General features: G+C 50.5%; 4 protein-coding genes across 6 annotated transcripts in view; 2 read left to right on the top strand and 2 right to left on the bottom strand.

The window, feature by feature from the left end:
* Positions 1-49: 49 nt before the first annotated feature.
* On the top strand, positions 50-6640 carry ANKZF1 (ankyrin repeat and zinc finger peptidyl tRNA hydrolase 1). The gene is given in 15 exon segments (XM_029224475.1): positions 50-590; positions 1481-1593; positions 1816-1824; positions 1826-1919; positions 2043-2260; positions 2851-2963; positions 3057-3204; positions 3809-4037; positions 4230-4376; positions 5087-5383; positions 5386-5517; positions 5623-5768; positions 5900-6043; positions 6173-6258; positions 6485-6640. Coding segments are annotated over 15 exon segments (2148 nt in total). The 5' UTR covers positions 50-442; the 3' UTR covers positions 6609-6640.
* GLB1L (galactosidase beta 1 like) lies at positions 4962-17408 on the bottom strand. The gene is made up of 18 exons (XM_029224471.1): positions 17238-17408; positions 15761-15887; positions 15418-15584; positions 15014-15164; positions 14466-14526; positions 10616-10710; positions 10343-10517; positions 10196-10254; positions 9971-10092; positions 9821-9861; positions 9505-9623; positions 9111-9185; positions 8902-8991; positions 8663-8776; positions 8243-8374; positions 7348-7563; positions 5874-7185; positions 4962-5773 (listed from the first exon to the last, which is right to left on the bottom strand). Exons 2-17 carry the CDS (start codon positions 15827-15829, stop codon positions 6922-6924), a joined length of 1950 nt encoding a protein of 649 aa, XP_029080304.1. The 5' UTR covers positions 15830-15887; positions 17238-17408; the 3' UTR covers positions 4962-5773; positions 5874-6921.
* STK16 (serine/threonine kinase 16) lies at positions 17308-21155 on the top strand. Of its 3 annotated transcripts, none has more exons than XM_029224472.1 (8): positions 17308-17532; positions 17892-18081; positions 18882-19101; positions 19352-19485; positions 19669-19789; positions 19915-20010; positions 20417-20538; positions 20654-21155. In XM_029224472.1, the coding sequence occupies exons 2-8, from the start codon at positions 17996-17998 to the stop codon at positions 20790-20792; spliced, it is 918 nt and encodes a 305-aa protein (XP_029080305.1). In that variant the 5' UTR covers positions 17308-17532; positions 17892-17995; the 3' UTR covers positions 20793-21155. The 3 variants fall into 3 exon arrangements, with proteins under 3 accessions (XP_029080305.1, XP_029080307.1, XP_029080306.1); XM_029224473.1 differs by lacking the exon at positions 17308-17532 and adding an exon at positions 17560-17601; XM_029224474.1 differs by lacking the exon at positions 19915-20010.
* Positions 21156-21669: 514 nt separating this feature from the next.
* The window catches only part of LOC114896478 (tubulin alpha-4A chain), a 5039-nt gene continuing 3556 nt past the window's right edge, over positions 21670-23152 (bottom strand). Inside the window, exon 5 of the mRNA XM_029224477.1 lies at positions 21670-23132. Coding sequence (XP_029080310.1) covers positions 22679-23132 — 454 coding nt within the window. The 3' untranslated portion in view covers positions 21670-22678. The remainder of the gene's footprint in view (positions 23133-23152) is intronic.

Here is a 23152-nt window from a genome sequence, read left to right as displayed (position 1 = left end):
ACGCCTTTTGTCCTCTTTGCTGCCCCGTAGTGACGAGATTGTTGTGCTTTTGCAGAAATCCGTGCTTCGAACTGTAGACGGCCGTGTTACTCGGCTCCCCGGGACCTTTGGGGCAGCTTCTGAGGGCGGGGACGAGTTCACGCGGTTTAGTCACTGCTGGAGGTCGTCGCACGGGTAATGAGGAGCGGTTGGTTAATGAACCTCAGTGATTTTAATTCTGTTGGACTGGATTTGGTTGCTGAATGCGCCCCCATTTCACTCTTGTGTGGTCCGAGACTGGGTGGTGTGAGAAAGCGGGCTGGGGTCACGTATTAACCCCTGTCACCAGGGCGAGGGCCGTGGTGCCTTGCGGCGTGGGGGAGACCAAGTCATGCTGGCGGGAGACGCGGCATAGGATCTTGCTTTGGGGTACTCTGTTTCTTAACCGCCTTTGTGCTCAGCCATGTCGCCGGCTCCAGCTGCAGCCCAGGCTTCTGTGTCGGTCTCCCTGTTTGACCCCAAGGCGGATACTCCGGTCCTTCAGGGCCTGCGCCTGGTGAGCCACGCTCCCGGGGAGGCTCTGGCCCAGGCTCTGCAGGTTTCCTATCCAGGTATCTGGGAAGGTTTGGGGTGGACCCGTGACGGACGTGACAGGGCTCTTTAAAGGGAGCTTATTGCTCCTTCAGGGAACACATTTTTTTATTGGTGTTTCCCAGCTTAGGAGCCCTTGTTGACATCTCCTTCTACTGGATAAAATTTATCAAACCCCAACTGCAGAGTGTTTGGTTTTTACTTTTCCTTTTAAGCTGAGGTTTGTGTATATGTTTCTTAACTGTTATGAATTTAAGGCAACATTTGTACGTGTAAAATTAAAATCTATATTTTGGTCAAAAAAAAAAGAATTCACTCGATCTCTGGATTTCCAGAACAGCCTCCTGAATTGTCTCCAAACAAGTCTCTTGCCATTGTTTATGCCTCATCATGTTACCACCACTGCCTGCAAAAACACTTCAAAATTCCTTGACATAGTCCAAATTTAACTATTCCAATCAAGTCATTCCTTCTTGCTGAATTACTCTTGGTTTCATACAGCTTTAGTTTGGCTGTTTCTCTTGTACCTTTTTAAAGAACAAACTGCACACTGTAATTGGAAATATAAGCTAAAAAAGTGGCATTTGGGAAGTGATTTTTGCACAGTTAAAAAGAATTTTAACTTTACCAGAAATCATTTTCTAGGATTTCTCTAAACAATCCCGTTGATTAATTTACAATGTTTGATTTATATTCATTTTACGTACATCTTTTCAGAAGCATATTTATTGTATAAGGTGATTGTTGTGCTATTCGCTTCGTTATTACTAGATTGTAAATTCCTTGAAGGCAAGGACATGCCATCTCTTTTTGTATCCTCCTCTGCTTTGTATATCTGACTCTGAATGTAATCCTAGATACTGTGGATTTGGGCTCCTTTTCTACCTCTGTTTACCCTCCCCTTATTTAGGTTCAGGGGAGAGAATAAGCCCAGAAAGAAAACCACTCCAGGGTCCTCTGGATATTTCAGAGAAGTTGTTTCGTTCAACCTGTGACCAGACCTTCCAGAACCACCAGGAACAGGTAAAAGACCAGGTACAGAGCTAAATGGTGGAAGCAAAGGTGTAATGGTAGGTGGGGAGAGGTAGACATTTTGTCTTTAATGAATAAAGTTCCATGTTTTAACTAAGAAAGTTATTGTTACCTGGTCATACTTCCTGGAGTTCTGTTAGAGGTCTTGGATACCATAAAAGGCCAGGCTGGGCCATGCTTCCACACTGTGCTTCCTTCTTTGCCTCCTGCTAGAGGGAACATTTATGAACTTGATTGGCATCGGTTTAACCTAAAGCAGCATCTCAAGGAGAAGCCTCTCCGGTCTGCCCTGGACTTTGAAAAGCAGAGCTCCACAGGTGATGACTGTTGGGAGACCTGTGTGGGGATAGGTCATGGGGATGGAGAAAGACCCTAGTTTAGGAGCTTGAGGAAAGGTCAAAGATGGGGCACCAAACTTGCGTATCTCATGTTGTTCTCAGGAGATCTTTCCAGCATCTCAGGATCAGAAGACTCAGACTCAGCCAGTGAGGAGGACTTGCAGATACTGGATGAGGAGAGGGCTGAGTTTGAGAAGCCTGACCGACCCCGAGGCTTCCACCCCCATCGGGTTCTTCTCCAGAATGCCCAGGGCCAGTTTCTTGATGCCTATTGCTGTGTCCTAGGCCCTCGCCAGGCAAGTGCCAGCACAGGTTGTGTGGTCAACTCCAGCCTCCTGTACACTCAGCCTAGACTTTCCCTCAGCACAGTCCGTGTCTCACTTCCTTCCTTCCTTCCTGTTGGGGGTGGGTATCACACTTGACAGCACAGTCTTGGATTGAACTGGCTTGAATCTTAGAAGGGTCAAGTGTAATGGAATTAAGTTTGGAAATAGACCAATCTAGGTTTGAATTATGGTTCTACCACTTGACCTTGACTACCTCCACAAGCCTCAGATTTTCCTTTTTTTCTTTTTTTTTTTTTTTTGCGGTACGCAGGCCTCTCACTGTTGTGGCCTCTCCCGTTGCGGAGAACAGGCTCTGGACGCGCAGGCTCAGCGGCCATGGCTCACGGGCTCAGCCGCTCCGCGGCACGTGGGATCCTCCCGGATCGGGGCACAAACCCGTGTTCCCTGCGTCGGCAGGTGGACTCTCAACCACCAGGGAAGCCCTCAAATTTTCTTATTTGTAAAATGGGGACAAATAAGTTGTATTAAAAGAGATGATGCATGTGAAGCACTTAGCATTGGCACTTATTTCTTGCTGTCAGTAAGTGCCACAGATATGTTCGTGCTGCTCCTCTGTCATCCAGGTGCCCCCAGAAGCAGCAGAAGTGCTGCTACAAAACCTGAAAAGCGGAGGTCCCAGGGACTGCATGGTGCTCATGGCTGCTGCTGGGCACTTTGCTGGTGCTGTTTTCCAAGGGTGAGAGGGTGCTGCATGGGGTAAGGATGGAATGGATCCTGGTAGCCTGGGAGTACCAGCTGGTTTCCAGTACTGAGTCTGTGCTGTCTACAGACAAGAAGCGTTGACACACAAAACCTTTCACTGCTACACAGTGCGGGCCAAGTGGGGCACAGCCCAGGGGCTTCGGGATGCCCGGGGTGCGGCTTCCCGCTCTGCTGGAGCCAACCTGAGGCGCTACAGTGAAGACATGCTATATAAGGTGAGTTAAGTGTCCAGATCTGGTGCTCCTCTAATCCACACTTTTTCCCTCTCAACTGATTAAATGTTACAGTAGGGAGGCTGGCTCCTGTATCCCCTGTCTTGGTTATTTTTGGGTAGATGAAGGTAGAATGGGGTGAATGCCCAGGATTCTTAGTCCTGTCATTCTCCCTCCATTATCTTCTTTCTTTCTTTCTTTTTGGCTACATTGGGTCTTCATTGCTGCGCACGGGCTTTCTCTAGTTGCGGGGACTACTCTTCGTTGCGGTACGCGGGCTTCTCATTGCAGTGCCTTCTCGTTTCAGAACACGGGCTCTAGGCATATGGGCTTCAGTAGTTGTGGCACGAGGGCTCTAGAGTGCAGCCTCAGTAGTTGTGGTGCACGGGCTTAGTTGCTCCGTGGCACGTGGGATCTTCCCAGACCAGGGCTCGAACCCGTGTCCCCTGCATTGGCAAGCGGATTCTTAACCACTGTGCCACCAGGGAAGCCCCCTCCATTATCTTCTGCCTCCCACTCCCTACACATGATCTGTGGGTCATGTTTTGGTTGGAGATTTAAAAGTAGCAAGTGAAGAGATGCAGGGCTGAGTTACTTTCTTCTCTAGGATGTTTGTGACCTGCTGGCAGGGCCAGACTAGGCTAAGGTGCTGGAGAAGGCTGGGACGATACTGATGCGTGCACCCCGCTCTGGCCGGTCCTTGTTCTTTGGAGGCCATGAGGCTCCCCTGCAACCTGGGGATCCCCGACTTTGGGATATCCCCCTCGCTACCCGCAGACCCACCTTCCAAGAGCTACAGCGTGTGCTCCATAAGCTGACCACCTTGCATGTCCACGGTGACCCTTCTGTCCAGATCCCCTGACTCCCTAGACCTTCCCGTACCTCCCGGCCCAAGCCTCGGCTTCTCATTTGTGCACCCAGATGATTTTCTAGCCCTCGTACTGCAGTCCGATGGCATCTTCATTGAGAGAAACCTGGGCTGGCTTCTCCTCAGCTAAATTTGAGAACCATCTTTTGTTTTATGGCAGGAGAAGACCCCCGGGAGACAGTCAGGTTGGATTTACCTCAGACAAACTGGAAGACAATGAGAGGAAGGAAGGCCATTGAGGAAGAAAGAAAGGTCCGCAGTGATGAAAATGAGGCACTCGGGCGGAATGAGGAAGCTCCCAAACAGGGTTTGAGCACCATCTGGCAATTGTCAAATCTCTCTCGGGGTCTGTCCTAGAACTGCAGTGGCAAATCCCCTACTGTCATAACTTATTCACTTCCCTATTTATAGGTAAACCCTTACATACTACACACACACACACACACACACACACACACACACACACACACACACGTCTGTTTATAGTGTGGGGTATGTGGTAGCAATTACACGTTTTGTGACTTTTCCAAATCTATCGTCTCTTTTGTTCACTGACGTTATCTCTAGTACTTTGAGAAGTCTTAGCATGAAGTCGATGCTTGAATGTGTGTTGTGTGGATCTTACATAATTTACCTGTCTTCTTGGATGCTCTGGTTTTGGGCTAAGGGCTGCTTGCCTCGCTGCAGACTGTTGGCCTGCATGGCTGTCACTGCTCGTGCTTTCCTCTGTTGTGCACCACCCTAAGGCTGTCATGGGAATGTTCAGGGACTCTTGTCCCTGCATAGCTTCTTCTGGGCCTGTGCTTGTCTGGGCTGCGAGCCTCATCTCTGCATGTGATACTAATGGCTTCAGCTCTTGATGGGCTACTTTATCTTGGGTGACAAAATACAAACACTTTTATTTCAAGTGATCTGGATTTTCTCTCTGTGTACATTCTTATGCATCTGGGGCAGCCCACAACCTTCTACCCTCTGCTTATTCCTGAGATGGATCTAACATAGCAAATTTTTCCCTAGGTTCAGAGTCAGAGGGAGAGGATGGCTCCCAGGTAGAGTTGGAGCAAGTAGAGGTGACACTGGGGACGCTGGATCTTCGTGAATTTGAGGTATTGCCCAAGCAGAGGAGGAGAAAAAGGAATAAGAGGGAGAGAAACCAAGACCTGGAGGCTGGGGCGCAAATGACTCTTTCCCAGCAACCTCAAGAAGATGAGGCCTTTTCAGAGTCAGCCCCTTTGGGGCCTTCCCCAGATGAGGCCAAGTCCCCTGGTCAGCCAGAGCGCTGGGATGTGCTCTTGGCTGCTTGCCGAGCTGGAGATGGGGGATGCTGAAGCTCCGGCTAGCTGCCAGCCCCCTAGACCCTGGAGTTCTGTCTCTGCTCAGTGCCCCCTTGGGCTCTGGTGGCTTCACCCTCCTGCATGCAGCCGCCACAGCTGGGAGAGGCTCAGTAGGTAAGGGCCCTCGTGCCGGCCCCTCCTGACGATGATCTTGGCACCAGCTACTTGGCAGTGTTTCCCCTGGTCTGCTTGGGTGATGTTGGGAGGAGCCGGAGGCAGGTGATGTTGAACTCATTTTTTGGGTTTTCGCACCTAGGGACTACCGGACCCGGCCACCGTACACGGCTGCAGCTGACAAATCATGTGATGAGTTCCAGAGCTTCATGGAGAAGAATCCAGATGCTAATGATTACAGCAAAGCTCAGGTCAGCTGGAAGAGGCAGCAGCAGGGTGGGAAAGCATCAGAGATTCTGGCTAGATCTTTTCTATTTTCTTCCAGTTTTACCAAGGATAGTTTGTATAGGTCTTACCTTATACCTTCCCAGAAATCCTCCAGGTGCCAGGGCCACTGACAGCGGAAATGGAGGCGCGGCAGGCCATTCGGAAAAGGGAGCGGAAGGCAGCCCGGCGGCACCGGCAGGAGCAGTAGTGGGAGCAAGAAGAGCAGCGGAGATTTGCCGCCCTCAGCGACTGAGAGAAGGCGAGGCTGGAGGTTCGTTCTTCCCCAGCAACACTTCCTTAGAGGTCTGATCCAGTGTGCAGTGTCACTTCTTGGGTACCCTCTCCACCACTGGGGCCTTGTCCTTAACACAACTTCTCTTCCCCTCAGGGAGCTCTGGCTGCAGAGCACCGACTGGCTGCCCATTTGGGAGCCCCTACCCCTCAGGTCCCTGACCCTGCCATCATCAGTGTTCGGTACATAGAGGGGGTGGGCGTGAGTGGGTAGGTTGTGATGAGTTAGAGGCCATTCTGGACAAGTAGAATGCGTGCCTGCTCAGTGTTCAGAAAGGCTGTTGAGGGGATTTGAGACGCTCTGGGAACCTTTGGAATAAAAATAGAAGTGGCAGGAGGAGGGACAGGGAAGGCTTGGATTAGAAAGTTTCTGGGACACCTCTCCAGCCATTTTCTTCCTCTTGTTCAGACGCCACTGGAGCTGTGGGACATCCCTCCAAGGCCTCATATTCCCTTTCACTACTTTGACTTCTTTCCTCTCCACACGCTGCCTCCAGGATCATCGCTGTAGGGCTGGAAAGCCCTTTTCCTGATCTCTTACAGCTCCACCTGGGGCCAACTCTAGGCTCTGAGAGGGCACATACACACTGGCCCCCTCTGGTTTCTTCTTCCCCACGAAACCAGAGAGTATTTGGAAGATTGGGGTGAGGGACATTCAGGAACCAGGGCCATAGAGGTGTGTGGAGCTGGTACTGTCTCTGGAATTTTAATCACAATGAAGTTTGGCAAGGAAACTGCACTTGTACTTACATTCAGACCTGTGGCCTTTGTTTCCTCACGGTCACCATGACTAGCACCAAGGGATCCTGCCCACTCCATGTCCCAGGTCCAAGGGTTACCTTTCTTTCAGTGCCCACTTAACTCCATTGGTTCAGAGGCACTTTCAGCTGAGAGGGAATAGATGTATGTCTTATGCATAGTGCTATTGAGGATAGGCCTATCCAGGAATTGGATTTGGGGCTGAAGAGGCACATTTTCTAGCTCCAGCAACGTGATTTTGTTGAGGGCTCCCCTAGGAAACAGCAGGGGTCTTGGCACATAGAGGGTCTGTTGTGGCCCCCTCTTTGTCCAGTAGCGGCCCAGGTTAAACCCATTGATCCAGACTTGGCCCTGGGGAGGAGGAAGGAGAGGAATATAAAGGATCAGCTCTCAAAGGGGTAGAATTATCCCCTTTGGGGTTTCTGATCAGAGGAATAATTTCTGCTCTCCCTCCTTCCAAGATTTTCCTCTTACCACCCTACTCCCCAGCCCCACCCTCACTGTCAGCAGTACCTTGGTCCATCCAGGTAGAAAGAGAAATGTGTCCCCGCCTGAGTCTAAAATTGGGAAGGTTGTAGAGTAGAAGGTGGGGCCAGAGGGAGTTTGAGGATGTGAGCTTTTCAGCAACTGGTTGGGAAACCACCGCTTTACAAGATTATCAACTTTCAGAGGGAACATCAGCCACTGGGTAAGGACCGTTTGCCCCAGAATCGGTGGCTCCAATAGGCCCTGTGAAGAAGGCAAATGAAAATTCATCATTCTCTAAGTTCTAAGGCCAAACTATCCCTACTCAAGCCCTGGGATGCAACTAGTGGCCATGTCCAGATTAGGGCATAGCTTTTTTTTTTTTTTTTTTTTTTTTTTTTTTTTTTTTTTGTGGTACACGGGCCTCTCACTGTTATGGCCTCTCCCGTTGCGGAGCACAGGCTCCGGACACGCAGGCTCAGCGGCCATGGCTCACGGGCCCAGCCACTCCGCTGCATGTGGGATCTTTCCGGACCGGGGCACGAACCCGCATCCCCTGCATTGGCAGGCAGACTGTCAACCACTGCGCCACCAGGGAAGCCCAGGACATAGCTCTTGTTTATCTTCTATTAGGTCCCTATCTTTCCAAGGGAGTTCGGTCAATAAGAATATTGGGGGGTGGGAATTCCCTGGTGGTCCAGTGGTTAAGACTCTGCGCTCCCAATGCAGGGGGCTTGGGTTCAATCCCTGGTCAGAGAACTGGATCCCGCATGCCACAACTAAAGATTCTGCATGCTGCAACTAAAAAAGATGCCATGTGCTGCAACAAAGATCCCACGTGCAGCAAGTAAGGCCTGGCGCGGCCAAATAAATAAATAATTTAAAAAATGAAATTAAAAAAAAAAAGAGTATGGGGGCAAGGGAGTGGGCATAGCTAGCTCACCTTGAAGTCACTGCTGTTAGACCCAAAACTGAGCCTCCCCATGTTCTCCAGCAAGACATCCAGTTTGGCCCCCTTTTTCCCCGTCAAAAATAGGTTGTGTTTCATGTTTCGTTCCAAAACACCCTGAAACACCTGTGGATAAGAGTATCTGTAAAAGGGAGGAGCTCAGCATCTAGCCTGTGGCCACCACACAGGAAGCCACATTAGGACACTGATTTAGAGGGCAAAGAGAATATAGCTCTTCTGTCACTTATCCATTCATAATGGAACCTTATCCTTAGTCAAACTCTTCCTCATCCCAGCTTATCCCCTCAAATGTGAGCAGGCAGTGGGAAAAGGTAGATATGGGAAATTTAAGACTAAAGTGTGCTGGGGAGGAGAGGAAATGGGCTCAGAGATAGCCTGGTATTAGGTTCTCACCCCATCCACCATCACGTAGGCACGGTCATGGACTCCATTGTTTGGCACCCAGAATTGTGTTGGCTCAGAAACAGTATGGGTCAGATAGGTCCGGTACAACATATACCCATGGTCCTGGGTGTGTAAGAATAAGTTTATAAGCTGAGAGATAAGAAAGGATACTGTGGGGAAGATGCATAGCTGAGGGAACCCCTGGTATAGCTGTTGCCATACCCACCGGATGGGGGATTATGCTTTACCTGGTTGACAGCCTCAAAGGTCATTGGCAGGATTGAATGGATGGGCCCTTGGGGGCATAGGAAGTCTAGGAAAGCCAGCAAATTCCCATCCTGTTAGAATAAGGGGAAAGTATCAGAATATGAGGGAACTTTCAGAATAGAGGGTAGGATAGGCTAGGCTATTTAGAGAATAAAGGGGTAGAATTAGAGAGTAATGGAGAGAAGCTTACCAGGTGTAGGCTCAAAGGTCCAAGCATCATCTTGGGGCTGGGGGGAGGTAAAGGTCCCAAGGGAACTTCCTGGAACTGAGACCAAATTCTCTCAGGAGCCATAGGAAAACCACACAAAGAACCCCTATTCCAAGACCCTAGTGCAGGGTTCTTAACTGGGGGTCCAGGGAAGGGCTTCAGGGGTCATGAAGGTTCTGTAATTTTACACATATTTGTGTGTATCTCCCCAGGGAATCCCATTTGGGTGGGTGAGAAATGCTGCCATAGGGTGCTCAGAGGGCTCTCTGGCCCAGACAACAACCACTGATTTATGGGATCCCTTTACAAGCAATTTGGGTACTCCCTCCCCCCAAATTAATAAAAGCTTTTGGTGCTTAATGAAGTGGTGGGGTACCTTGCTGATGACATTTCGAATAGCAAAAAGCTTAGGTGTGGGGTCCCCTGCTTCAGATATGGGTGCATCGTAGTCGTAGCTGGTAGTAATTGGAAGAAAGCGTCCCTTCTCATCAGCACCTGGTCAAACCAATTTAATTAATTCCATATATCTTTCAGGTGATAGGCACTAAGCAAAGAAATGCATGCAGAGAGTTTTGCTATCAGCAGGGGCAGCAGTGGCCACATCCAGCTTCTAGCGTCCTAATCCGTGCAGCCCGCAGATTCTAATTCCTTGCTGCCTCCCTGCTGCCACCCCAGGGACCATCTGGACTCACCATTCCAGTATCCAAAGTTGGTACCTCCATGGAACATGTACCTAAAGTGGGGGAGAGCAGGGGGAAAGGTAAAAGCTGACCCACTGAATCTTAACCTTCATCCCCAGCACCCAGTTACAGAGTCATGCTGGCCCCGGTGTCTCCAGTTACATGTTCACACTGGCTCCCAACTTTAGCATGTTCTCTAGTCCTTTGGTTACAGCTGGTACGGAGCGTGTGGAGTGATTCTGGCCCCAGTAATCCAGCCAGCCTGTGTAGTACTCAGAGTTCACCTACAGCATGAAGTGAAAGGAGCTGTGAGCCAGATGGGAACCGAGCTCAACCCATTTCCCACTCTGACACCTGCTTTGATTGCCCCCCCCTCTGGCTCCTCACCAATGGCCCGCGGGGTTCATACTTCCGAAGCAGGGCAAAGATTTTGGTCATGTTGTCAGCTGCAGAAAGGAGGCAAAGGTGAAAGATGAGCAACATGGAACAGGTGCCCCTTCCCCAGACTTCACTCCGAACCCTTGCTCAGGAGACCTGGGCCAAAATCTATAGTGGTATAGAGTCCCTGGAGGGAGCCACATTTGAGGCCTTCAGGGCCATCTGTGGTGAAGAGCAAGATCTTGTCTCCAAGCAGTGCACGGAAGAGCCCAGCCAGGTGTCTCATGTAGCTCATGTCGCAGGCCCCGTAGCTACCGTATTCATTCTCCACCTGCCAGGGGAAAGGAAAAGTGGAGGTCAGCTATGAGGTGGAGAAATTAAGGACACCGTCACCTCCTTCCCCTAGCCCAGTCAACTTTCCACTTGTACCTGAATGCTAATGATGTTGCCCCCATTGTGGTAGAGCCATGGATGTATCTTGGGCAGCAAGACCTTGAACCAGGAGTCCACTGCGGCAAGGAAGTCTAAAGGAAGGGGCAGTGCTCTGTTCATCAGGGCACCACCACCTCTGCAGCCCCCACCCCTAGCCTCAGTGCTAGCAACTTCAGTGCTGCCTGAACTCTGGGCTGCACTTTGCACCCCACTTGTCCACAGCTGTGTCTGAACCCTAAGCACTTGTATAGCTGCATGGCAATGAAATTTGAGCATGGGAAACAAAGCAGTATTTCTTGTAAATTCATTTTTTAAATGTAAGAAAAATGTTAAAACACATCAAATGGAGCTGTTATTATGTAATCATATATACTTGAGATTGCTATGAAGTAGCATGGGAGTTTACAAAAGTGTAGAATGTCTGACCTGCACCCTGATGTAACTGACAGTCCAGGAGATTTAAGTCATCAAATGAAAGATGGTATTGGGTATCATGCCTTAAATTCTCAACTCCTATTGGTGATTTCTGTTGACTCACCCTCAGAAGACTCATGCATGACCTCTGCCTCCTTACCTAAGCAACTCCAACTCAGGCTTCAGATCTTAAATTTCACTTCCCCAAGGAAACCTCTGAGATCCTAGATGAGGGTAGATCCCCCTGTTACACACTCTCACATCACTTCATACTTCCCTTTCGAGTGCTTAACAAATTATAATTAAGCATTTATTTCTGTAATTGTTTCCTGTTGGTCTCCCCCACTAGTGAGCAGGAACCTTGTCTGTCAGGTTCATTTGCTGCATCCCTGTCGTTGAGGACAATGCTTAGCAGATAGCAGACTCTCAAAGGTGGAGTCAACGAAAGATATTTTAGAGGGTATTTTTATATTCTTAAAACATTTAATTCCTTTACATTTTGTGTTCTGTATAAAGGAGGCCCAGGTTGTTTTGCCTCCTTTAATCCAAGCATACATTAACTCTCATTCAACAGGTATTTATGGGTGCTCACTATGCACTAAGCAGTGTTCTAGGTGTTAGGGATACAGAAGGGAACAAAATGGACAAAGATCTCTGTCCTTGTGGAATTTCCTTTCCAGTGAGGGAGGCAGTGAATTAAATAATCAGGTAAAATATGTAGTGTGTTAATGCCAAGGAGAAAAAATTAAGCAGGGAAGGAGGATATAAAATGGTGGGGTGAAGGGAGTTTAAATTTTAGAGGGTGGCCCAGGGAAGGCATCAGCGAGGTCGTTCTGCAGGAAGATAGAGGCAGTACCACGTGCAAAGGCCTCAAGACAGGAACAGCAGAGAAGCCAGCATGAACAATGGGGAGAAGAGTGGATGTCAGGGAGGTGACTGGGCCAATTAGGTAGGACCTAATAGACCATTTTAAGGAATCCATGGTTCGTATTCTGAATGAGTTGAGAACCTGTTGGAGAGGTTTAGACAGAGAAATGACATGATCTAAAATATATATTTAAACTTATATTTTAAGAGGATCACACTGACTGCTGAATTAAGAATAGACTACATGGGGGAGGGGCAAAGAAGGGAAACCAGTTAGGAAGGTATTAAAGTAATCCAGCTGAGAGAGGTGGTTTGGACCAGGGTGGTGGCATTGGGGGTGATGAAAAGTAATTGAATTCAATATATTTTGAGGGTGAAGCTGACAGGACTTTCTGACGGACTGAATGAGGGGCCTGAGAGAAAGACAGGTGTGAAAAATTCCACCACAGTGTTTAGCCCGATGAATTGGAAAATGGACTTGCCATTAACTGAGACAGGGAGAGTGTATGAATAGCTGGTTTGGAAGGAACTTAGTTGTATCAGTATGCCTTTTAGACCTCCAAATGCAGAAGTCAAGTAGGCAGTTGGATATATGGTTTTGGAAGCCAAGGGAAGGTCCTGACTGGAGATATATATTTCAGAATCATTAGCTATCAGATGGAATTTAAAGCACGCAAATGAATGAGATCATAAAGGGAGTAAATATATATGGAAAAGAGGAGTGTCCAAGGACTGAGCCCTGACACACCCCAGCATTTAGTGGAAAGGGAAGTGGAGAAGGATCAGTAAGAGACTGAGAAGGAGTGGTCGGAAAGATTGTAGGGGGAGGGGCAGGGACCAAATAAGTGTGGTATCATGGAAACGGTGAGAAGAGTATTTCACAGGACAAAGTGATCAACTGGGCTGAATGCTGCTGACTGGTCAAGGGGGATAAGATCTGAGACGTCACCATGGATTCAGCAATGAAGAGGTCACTGGTTTTCTTGAGAAAAACAGACTGCATGTTGTTTTTCCATCAGTACTTTATCATTTTAAATGTATTTCATAGTCAATTGAGTTTCGGAAATGCTATAAGTGGCATAAAGCTCTCCAGCACCCTAAGAAGTGAAACAGCACCTGGAGAGTCCCCAGCAGATATAAGGAATTTTGACCTTTTTAAAACAGTAAACTTTTTAAAAGGTGTAAAGCAGATAGAATTATTCCCTGCTCTAATGACTTCCTACTTGCACCTGAAATGAAATCCAAACGCCTTGAAATATTGGGCATCTCATCTTTTCTTTTTCATGCTCTTTCCCTAGGTGATGTCTCAGTACGCATGGATTTAAATGCCATCCTTACACCGATGACTCCCAAATTTATACCTCTAGCTCAGACCTACTCCTAAGCTCCACATTCACACATCCTATTGCTTACTTAATATCCTCCCTTGAGTGATAAAAATTTAACATGACCAGAACAGAACCATTGTTTCTTCCCCAAAAGTTGTTCTTTTGCCACCCCTTGTCTTCTCTATCTTCCCTAAGTCAATAAATGGCACCACCATCTTGACTGGCCAGAAACTTGATTCCTTTCTTTCCTCATCCTACCCACACTGCCCCCACCCCTCCCCCTCTCATCAAAATCTGTCAGTAGAGTCCTGGTGACTTTTATCTCCAACTTATAGCTCAGTCCTGCTCTCTTCTTTCTATTTCCACCACTATCACAGTCCAGGAGCCGTCATCTCTCTCCTCAGCTACAATCATAGTCTCCCAGTTAAGTTTCTCCACCTCTACCCTTGGTCCCCTTAATCCATTTTCCACATCCAGGCTAACGTAATCTAAAAACAAATCAGATAATTCTGGTTAAACTCTTTCAATGACTTTCTACTGTGCTTATAATAAAATGCAAACCCCGTACAGTGGCCTGTAAGATCCTGCATTAACAGTCCCTATCTATCTACAATTTCTTGTCATACTACTCTCCCTCACCCACTGTGCTCCAGCCATGCTGGCCTCAACCATGCCATGATCTTTCCTATCTCTGGGCCTTAAAAGATACCATATCCGGGAACTCCCTGGCGGTCCAGTGGTTAGGACTTCGCACTTTCACTGCCGAGGGCCATTCAATCCCTGGTCTGGGAACTAAGATCCTACAAGCCCTGAGGCGCGGCCAAAAATAAATGAATTAATTAATTTTAAAACAATACATCATTCCCTCTACCTGGTCATTCTCGCCTCACTCTTCATATGACCGGTGTTTTCCCTTCCCTAGAGTAACTGAAATGTCATCTTCTCAGGAAAGCCTTTTCTGGCCTTCCTACCTAAAAGAGGCCCTGTTATTCACTATCTCAACTCCTTGTCTATTTTCTTGTGTAGTATTTTTAAATAATCTTATAAGTTTGGGGTTTTTTTAAATTAACGTTTCTTCCAGACTGGGTCTGTCTGGTCCCCCAGTTCCTAGCATTCTGCTGGGCATGATGAAAACACTAAATATTTGAATGAATGATCTCTGTTTGGGGCACTCAAATGACCCATTTTGTTGTTGTCCTTTGCTTTTTTCTGTGTCAAGTCTTTTTTTCTCAACTCACCTGGATCTGAAGTTCTCAGATGAATTTTAGGTTTTCGAAGCAACCAGGCTGGGAGACCCCCCTGAGACAAACATAAAGACAACAGAGAAGTGAGTGGGGGACTTCCCTGGTGGCGCAGTGGTTAAGAATCCACCTGCCAATGCAGGTGACATGGGTTTGAGCCCTGGTCCGTGAAGATCCCACATGCTGCAGAGCAACTAAGCCTGTGCACCACAACTACTGAGCCCGCATGCCACAACCACTGAAGCCTGCGTGCCTAGAGCCCGTGCTCCACAACAAGAGAAGCCATTGCAGTGAGAAGCCCACACACCACAAAGAAAAGTAGCCCCGCTCACTGCAACTAGAGAAAGCCCGTGCAGCAACGAAGCCCCAAGGCAGCCAAAAAAAAAAAGTGACTGGGCTTTGTTGTCTGGGAGTGGAGTAGGGGAGGTAAGAAGGGAGGAAGTTGAGTATAGTGATGGAAATGACCCTAGAGTGGGGGCAGATGCGAGTAGTCTGGGAACTGCACTTGGGAGGCTTTGCTTCTATTCATTCTCCCACTAACTCACCATCTCCCACTCTGCACAGATGTAAGGTCCTGGTCTCAGTATGACCAACAGGTTTGCTAAAGTTGCCTCTTTCAGAAATGCAAAGAGGTCACGGTTGGCATTAAAGTTATAGACCCCAGGCTCTGGCTCGTGGTAGTTCCAGGGCACATAACTGAGAAAGGAAGAGGTTAACAAGGGCCCAAGGCAGGGAGATGCCGCGGAGGCTTATGGGCTCAGGCCTTGCAGGGAATCTCCAGGAAGCTGTTGGAAGGAGGTCCTGGCCCACCCTTTCCCACCCTTGGCTGGGAGGCCCTGGAGCTAGAACCTCTCATACACAGCCAATCTTCCTGTCCTGATCCCCTTCTTAAGGGGGTGGTAGGAAGAGTAAATCCCACCCTTCCATGGCTCTCGGGAGCACTTCTTACAACTGTACGGCGTTGAGGCCACTCATTCGCATCTTGAAAAGCCGGTCTGCCCAAAGCACCCGTGGTACCCGAAAGTAGTGCAGGCTGCCAGACGCGTAGCGGAACGGGGCCCCGTCCAGGAGGAATCTGTCATGATCCCGATCCACTACAAACGACCGAGTGTCTGCCTGCAAGGGGAGAGACGGTGCTCAGCAGTGGTCTGGAGTCGGGGGTCAGCGTCTGCCAAGAGCAGAGATGGAACTAGCCCTTCCCAGTATTCTGTTGTTTTCACTTTCGTTCTCTCCTCCGCCATATCTGATCCCGTCTCCCCGCACCCAGCCGGGTGGTTTGATACTCATCCTACCTGGCGCAGCAGCCGCATCAGGAGGAGCAGCAGCAGGGAGGGAAGGCAGAGCAGCTTCTGGGGAGCCATGGCGCTTTCGGGGCTCTTCTAGTCAGAGACGGTGGTCCGACCGTCACGTGGCGGATTCCTGGGAGGGAACCTCAGCGAGCAAGTGGGCGGAGACCACCTCAAGTTGCCAGGCGAATTAGTCTGGACTTTGTCTACAGCCTGCAGCTACCCACTACTCGACTAGTTTGTAAAATCCTCTACATCTTGCTACTCAAAGTGCAGTTCATGAGCCAGCTTCACCAGCATCACCTGGGAGCTTGTTAGAAATGCAGAGTCTCAGATCCTACCTCAAACCTATAGAATCAGATTTTGTATTTTGACAAGCTTTCCAGGTGCTCCTAAGCAAACTCAAGATTGAGAAGCAGGGATTTCCCTGGTGGTCCAGTGGGTAAGACTCTGTGCTCCCAATGCACTAGATCCCACATGCCACAACTAAGAGCCCACATGCCGCAACTAAGACCAGCGCAGCCAAATAAATAAAGATTGAGAAGCAGTGCTCTACTACACTGAGCCCCCTGAGGGTGGGGAGAATCTTATCCAACCTGAATCCTCTGCTTCTATCACAGGGCCTGGCACATAGCAGGTTAAATCTAGATGAATGTCAGAAACAGGTTCAGAACCAAGGGAAACCAGAGGAAAGGGGGGTGGGGGGGGGACCAGATTACAAGAGGGATCTTTTTCCTGGAGAGTCCTTTGCTGCTTCAACAAAAGAGACCATCTAGGCCATCCTATTTTCTTTGGATGTGCACCTCTTTCCAATTTATCCCTGCCTGCTTAGGCAAGAGAGGTCGAGGACAACTGCTTGGTTCCAAGGCTTGGGAATTTGTGAATTTCCATTACACCTGCCTTCACAGTCCCAAGCCTGGGATGTGAGGACCAGGATAATATTATTATTATTAATTTCTGATTATTGACGCTGCCGAGAGCTATGTGTCAAATACTGTGCTAAGCACTTTCCCTCTCATTTAATCTCCAGACAACTCTGTGAGGCCGATGATGATCATTTCCATTTTACTGGTGAGGGGACTGAAGGATACAAATATGAAGTAGCCTGTTCAGTGTCACACAGCTAGTTTAGTAGAGCTGGGATTTAAACAAGGCAGTCTGGCCTCACAGTTCATGCACTTAACCTTAGGTACTAGTATACCCATTTTACAGTGAGGGAAAGTGAGCTTTCCAGAGGTTAAGTAACTTGTTCAGGTCACACAGCTAATAGGCTATTAAGACAGGATTCAGACCCTAGTCTGGTTCAAGAGCCTGAGCTCTTAACCACTGAGACTACGGTAATGGGATACAGGCCAGAGCCCTCAAGGTTGTACTGATCAGAGCTCCAGGGGTCCAGGCCGCCAGCACCCGCCCCTCTCAGCATCCACCTCGGGCTGGACCGTAGCTGGCTGCCCAGTGCGCGGGAGGTATGACGCCCCCCCACCTCTGGCATTGGGAGATGGAGGTCCTGGGGGGCCTCAGGCCGAGGCCGGCTTTGCTCCCCTTTGGCGTAGATGCCTGCGTCTTGACCCGTACTGAAGGCCAGGTGTGGAACCCTCACTCGGGTCCTGGGACCCGTCCTCCCCCTGGCCTAGCCAGCACCGGGCCTCTCAGCTCCACGCCCCCACATCGCCTGGGTGCCCAGAGGTTGCTAGCATACTACGGGCCGTTACACAGGCGCGGGCTGATGACGTAATCGCTGTTTCCGGTGTCTGGCGCCTCCCTCCAGCCGAAGCCAGGTGAGTTGGGAGTCCAGGCTGGCCCACCCTGGGCTCTGCGCGCCGAGACTGGGGTGGGCTGTGCAAGTGGTGGGTCCGGGCCTCGCACCTCCCCCCCGGAACCCCCCCATGACCTGCCTTTGCAGCCCAAGGGCGTGGGAGTGGGAGTCGCCTAAAGGTGGGCGGGGGTTGGAGGAAGTGGCCTGGGAGTCGCCGCGGGGCCTGAGGCTTTTAGGCACCTGACCCCAGCCTTGGAGCCGGCGTTGCCAGGGCCCATTTTTTCTAGGTTCCGAGATCTGGCCCTGAGCGCTCCACGTTGCCACTTTAGGGGTCTTCTGGATTGTGCCCGGCCAGCGACCCTGCCGTTCTTTTCCTTCCAGCATGATCCGCTGGACCCCCAGCGACTTGCCTGAAAGAGACCTCTCAACCTGGACGAACCCTTTGGCAGCCCCAGACCGTCCTTAAGGAGGATGACTGAGACACTATGGGCCACGCGCTTTGTGTCTGCTCTCGGGGAACTGTCATCATTGACAATAAGCGCTACCTCTTCATCCAGAAACTGGGGGAGGGGTGAGTGTTTGGAAATCATTTAACTAGTCCCTAGGGTTATGGTGTTTGAAGGACAGCAGTCTGCACATGATAGGGGCACAAAAGTTTTCTGCCTAGCCTCTGATTCACCTGACAGAGCCCAGCTACTGTGGTGGTCAAGAAAGTGGATTGTGGAGCCAGGCTTCCTAGATTCACCATGTATGGCCTTGATAAGCCATAGTTTCATCTGCCTTTTGGAGCTAATTATGCTTTACTTGTAGGGCTGTGAGGACTAAACCAGATACTGCGTATCAAATGTCTCCCCTACGGCCTGGTTCATAGCACTTGATAAATGTTGACTGTTATTTATTTAATATTTATGGAGCATCTGTCATGTGCAGAGCCCTGCATTAAGATCATAGCACCTAGGGGCTTCCCTGGTGGCGCAGTGGTTGAGAGTCCGCCTGCCGATGCAGGGGACACGGGTTTGTGCCCCGGTCCGGGAAGATCCCACATGCCACGGAGCGGCTAGGCCCGTGAGCCACGGCCGCTGAGTCTGTGCATCCGGAGCGTGTGCTCCTCAATGGGAGAGGCCACAACAGTGAGAGGCCTGCGTACCGCAAAAAAAAAAAAAATCATAGCACCTAAAAGGTGACTCTGTCCCTGGTCTTGAGCTCAAAGTGTAATAATCTTCAGACTTCTTTTTAGAGTCACACCTTGGGAGGGTTGTTACTAAACGGGAAAGACACCACCCTGCCCCACCCTTCTCCCCAGGGAATTCCTCTGGGTCCAAGCAGTGTGGGAAATGACCATGGTCCTTCACTGACCCCTTTGGCCCACAGTGGGTTCAGCTATGTGGACCTAGTGGAGGGGTTACATGATGGACAGTTCTACGCCCTGAAGCGAATCCTGTGTCATGAGCAGCAGGACCGGGAGGAGGCACAACGAGAAGCAGACATGCATCGCCTCTTCCATCACCCCAACATCCTTCGCCTTGTGGCTTATTGTCTGAGGGAGCAAGGCACTAAACATGAGGCCTGGCTGCTGCTACCCTTCTTCAAGGTCAGAAAGTCTCCTGGCTATGGAGGGGGTTGCAACAGAGCCACCTGCCAAGGGCTGTGTGAGCAGTCAAGAACGTTGGGAAGCAGAGACCGTGTTCTGGTTTGACTACTTCAGATTTGGGGTTTAAGGAACCCAGATGGGGCTGTGGGGTGTGTGGTGAGATGGTTGATAGGCTTTGTCATGGGGAAGGACTCAGGCTCAAGGAGCAGAGGCTAAAAAAACATCAACGGTGGGGAAACTTGTTTTGCAGAGAGGTACGCTATGGGACGAGATAGAACAGCTGAAGGACAAAGGCAACTTCTTGACTGAAGAGCAAATCCTTCAGCTGCTGCTGAGTATCTGCAGAGGCCTGGAGGCTATTCATGCCAAGGGTTATGCCCACAGGTCAGTGGGAGGCTCCTGTGTACCTGCGGGGCAGAAGGGAAGAGCCTCATCAAGAGAAATGAGAGGTCTCTGCTGTCCTCCCAAAGAACAGCCCCCATGATTCTTTTGCGCCCCCCCCCCCCGGCCCAGGATTCCAGCCTTCCTGTCCAAGGACGCTCATGGTTCATTTCCACTTTCCTGCAGGGACCTGAAACCCACCAATATCTTGCTTGGAGATGAGGGGCAGCCAGTTTTAATGGACTTGGGTTCCATGAGTCAAGCATGCATCCACGTGGAGGGCTCCCGCCAGGCTCTGACCCTCCAGGTAAGAGTCTCTAGGTTCCTTTGCCTACCTGTTCCCCATCCTCAACCCCTTCTGGTGCGTGCCCCAATTTGGTCACATGACCATGACCTGTGCCCCACTTTTGAGCTCTGGGGCCACTGTTCCAGGACTGGGCAGCCCAGCGGTGCACCATCTCCTACCGGGCCCCGGAGCTCTTTTCCGTGCAGAGCCACTGTGTCATCGATGAGCGGACTGATGTCTGGGTGAGGAGGATGTGGGTGGGAATCTGGGTGGGGAGGAGTGCTGCTCTGTACCTACTGTGGAGTAGAACAGGTCTTTGGTTTCTAGCGCATGGGGCCCCAGAAACCACGTATGTCCTCATCCGCCCTCGACTCTCTTCCTGGAAACTGTCACTGACACTGTACTCAGTTGCTCAGGAAGTGGTATAATCCCGCCCTTTGAACAGGGTGAGTACAGCCAACTGTCAGGGCTGAAGGCAGTGGCCAAGCCCAGGGTGCAGAGGCCTCCAGCTAACTCGCAGTTTCTCTGGGCCCTGGTGGTGTCATGTGACTGAAGTCCGCATATTGTAGTTTCCTTTCACTACAGAATTAAGGGGAGCGATATCTCCTACACTGGTCCCCTTCCAAGGAATAACCAAGTTATGCTTAGTCCCTAGGCTGTGTGCTATATGCCATGATGTTTGGGGAAGGCCCTTATGACATGGTGTTCCAGAAGGGTGACAGTGTGGCCCTTGCTGTGCAGAACCAACTAAGCATCCCGCAGAGCCCCAGGTGAGCAGTGAAGGGGGCAGCAAAAGCAGTTCAGACTCCTCCCAGCCGTTTGCGGGGCTGGAGCTGTGGCACAGGGGATGGCTGCCCTCATGGCCCTGCCCTCCTCCTTCTACAGGCATTCTTCAGCCTTGCGGCAGCTGCTGACCTTAATGATGACTGTGGACCCGCAGCAGCGCCCTCATATTCCTTCCCTCCTGAGTCAGCTGGAGGCACTGCAGCCCCCAGCTCAGAGCCAGCACACTACCCAAATCTGAACAAACCAGTGGCCATGTTGAGAAGGTGTCCCCTGTGCCTTGGGAAGAAGCTCCCACCCCTTAGTGGAATCTCCATCCCTTCTAACCAGGACAGCTGTCTTGTAGTTGGGGGCAGCTGGGGGGTGGGGACAGTCAGCTCAGTCTTCTGTCTCTGATTCTGCTCCCTTACGCCCAAGAGCAACAACTGGACTGGGGGCCTGACTGGGTAGTGGTGGGTGAGGGTGGGGAACGGGGAAAGGGGAACTGATAGAATCTGGTAAAGGTTCTGAGCAGGACTGCTGAGCTTACATCATGATCTGTCTCCAAATCTGGGAGCAGGAAAATGTATGAATAGAAGAATAAAGTGCAAGTAGCTTGGTGTGATCTTAGTTTCCTTGTGCCTGGAGTGAGAGAAGAGGTGCAGGGGGCCAAAAGTCTGGTTGCCACTTCCAAGGGAGAGCCTGGAGAGAAGAGGAACTGGCGTAGCGTCAAGAATGGCGTGAGTTCATCATTCCACGTACGTAGGCAGGTGTGCCTACCTTAGATCTGGCTGGTTGGTGGTGGGCAATACTTCTCCTAGCTTGTCTTATTCAGAAACTTCAAGATGCTCTGGTTTGAACTGGCTTCTATGCCAAGAACTGTGACCAGGGCCGCCTTAAGCACCCTCAATTCATACTTTCATTTCTTCATTCCCAGGGCTGGGTAGCTTAGAGCAGCCCGGCTAGTTTTCCAGGCAACGGCTTCTGGGTGGAGACACCTGAGGAGTCTTTGGGACAGCTACATAGCTGGTCTCTAGCCTCTGCCTGGGAGCAAGGAGAGTGGAGGTGGCAGCCATTTTGGCCCAGAATCTCTCCCAGATGGTTCTAGTTCACACATGGTTAATGATTAATGAGGCCAGTGTGGTGTGGCAGTATCCAGCTGCCACTTCCTGCTTACTCTGCTGAGTAAACAGGGGCCCTGCCCTTGCTGGGCTTGAAAGCTGTTCCCCTGGGAAGGGCACCGTGTTCCTGAATCACCAGGGAGGGGAGGCAAGGGCAGGGTTCGCATCTCCTGCTCCTGAGATTGAAGCTTCTTCCCTGCACTGTGCCCACCCCCAACTGCTGACGTCAGTGTGGGTCCCAGGGTGCCTATTAGCAAAGTTGAAGTTTTCCCCAGGGCCCTGGCAGGAGGCTCCCACCAGCTAGCACAGAGGCTGAGGCCAGAAAGAAAGCACAAACAGAGGGGAAATGACCTGACTTTTAATGGCACAACCCTAGGCCCCAGCAAAGCAGCGAGACCAACAGTAAGCTTTGCAAAGCTGCTAGGAGGTGCAGTGACACAAACAACTCTAGGAGATCGCCCTTGTTCCCTCCCATCCCCCAAGCTTATGACTAGGCTCCATGCCCAGGAACTCTGGGCCAGCTCAGCCCCACTCCCAAGCCCTTATAACGCACAGAGGTACCTGGGCCAAGCCTTGCTTCCAGAGTCAGTGAATGCAGAGCAGCGGGAAGAATAGGGTAGCCGTCTAACTCTCAAATACAGAAACTGCTGGGCTTAAACTACTACTTGGAACAGAAGTGAAGCCTCAGATCCTTTAACAGCTTATGGCTGGACAGACGGGTCCAAGACTTGGTCCTCATCTCCCCCCTATCCTGGGCTCCTCTAGGATCATACACGGGGTCATGTTTCCTGGGCCTGGCAGGGAAGGTCTTTCTTTCCTGGCCTGAAGTTCTCACTTTCAGCCACGGAAGGGAAAGAGTCATGAGCAGCACATAGTGAGGGCAGCAGCAGAAGCAGCAGCAGCACAAAAGGGGACGAGGCAGCAGAAGCTTAATCACTCAAGGAGGGGACAAGAAACCGTGCAAGGAGACTGTTTATTTCGAAAGGATTTTGCAATAAACATAGTGAGTGGACTCCAGGCAGCTGTTCTATTCTTCTCCCTCATCCTCGTCCTCATAGGAGTCGATGCCTACTTCCTCGTAATCCTTCTCCAGGGCAGCCATATCCTCCCGGGCCTCGGAGAACTCACCCTCCTCCATGCCCTCGCCCACGTACCAGTGCACAAACGCCCTCTTGGCATACATCAGGTCGAACTTGTGGTCCAGGCGGGCCCAGGCCTCAGCGATGGCGGTCGTGTTGCTCAGCATGCACACGGCACGCTGCACCTTGGCCAGATCACCCCCGGGCACCACAGTGGGGGGCTGGTAGTTGATGCCAACCTTGAAGCCCGTGGGGCACCAGTCCACGAACTGAATACTGCGCTTGGTCTTGATGGCAGCGATGGCGGCGTTGACATCCTTGGGCACCACGTCTCCACGGTACAGCAGGCAGCAGGCCATGTACTTGCCGTGACGGGGATCACACTTCACCATCTGGTTGGCAGGCTCGAAGCAGGCATTGGT

This window comes from Monodon monoceros, unplaced genomic scaffold (assembly GCF_005190385.1).
Source record: "Monodon monoceros isolate NGI ecotype Baffin Bay Population unplaced genomic scaffold, NGI_Narwhal_1 Super_Scaffold_16, whole genome shotgun sequence".
Taxonomy (NCBI): domain Eukaryota; kingdom Metazoa; phylum Chordata; class Mammalia; order Artiodactyla; family Monodontidae; genus Monodon; species Monodon monoceros.
The sequence above is the reverse complement of the archived record's forward strand: the minus strand, read 5'-3'. Positions and strand labels throughout refer to the sequence as shown.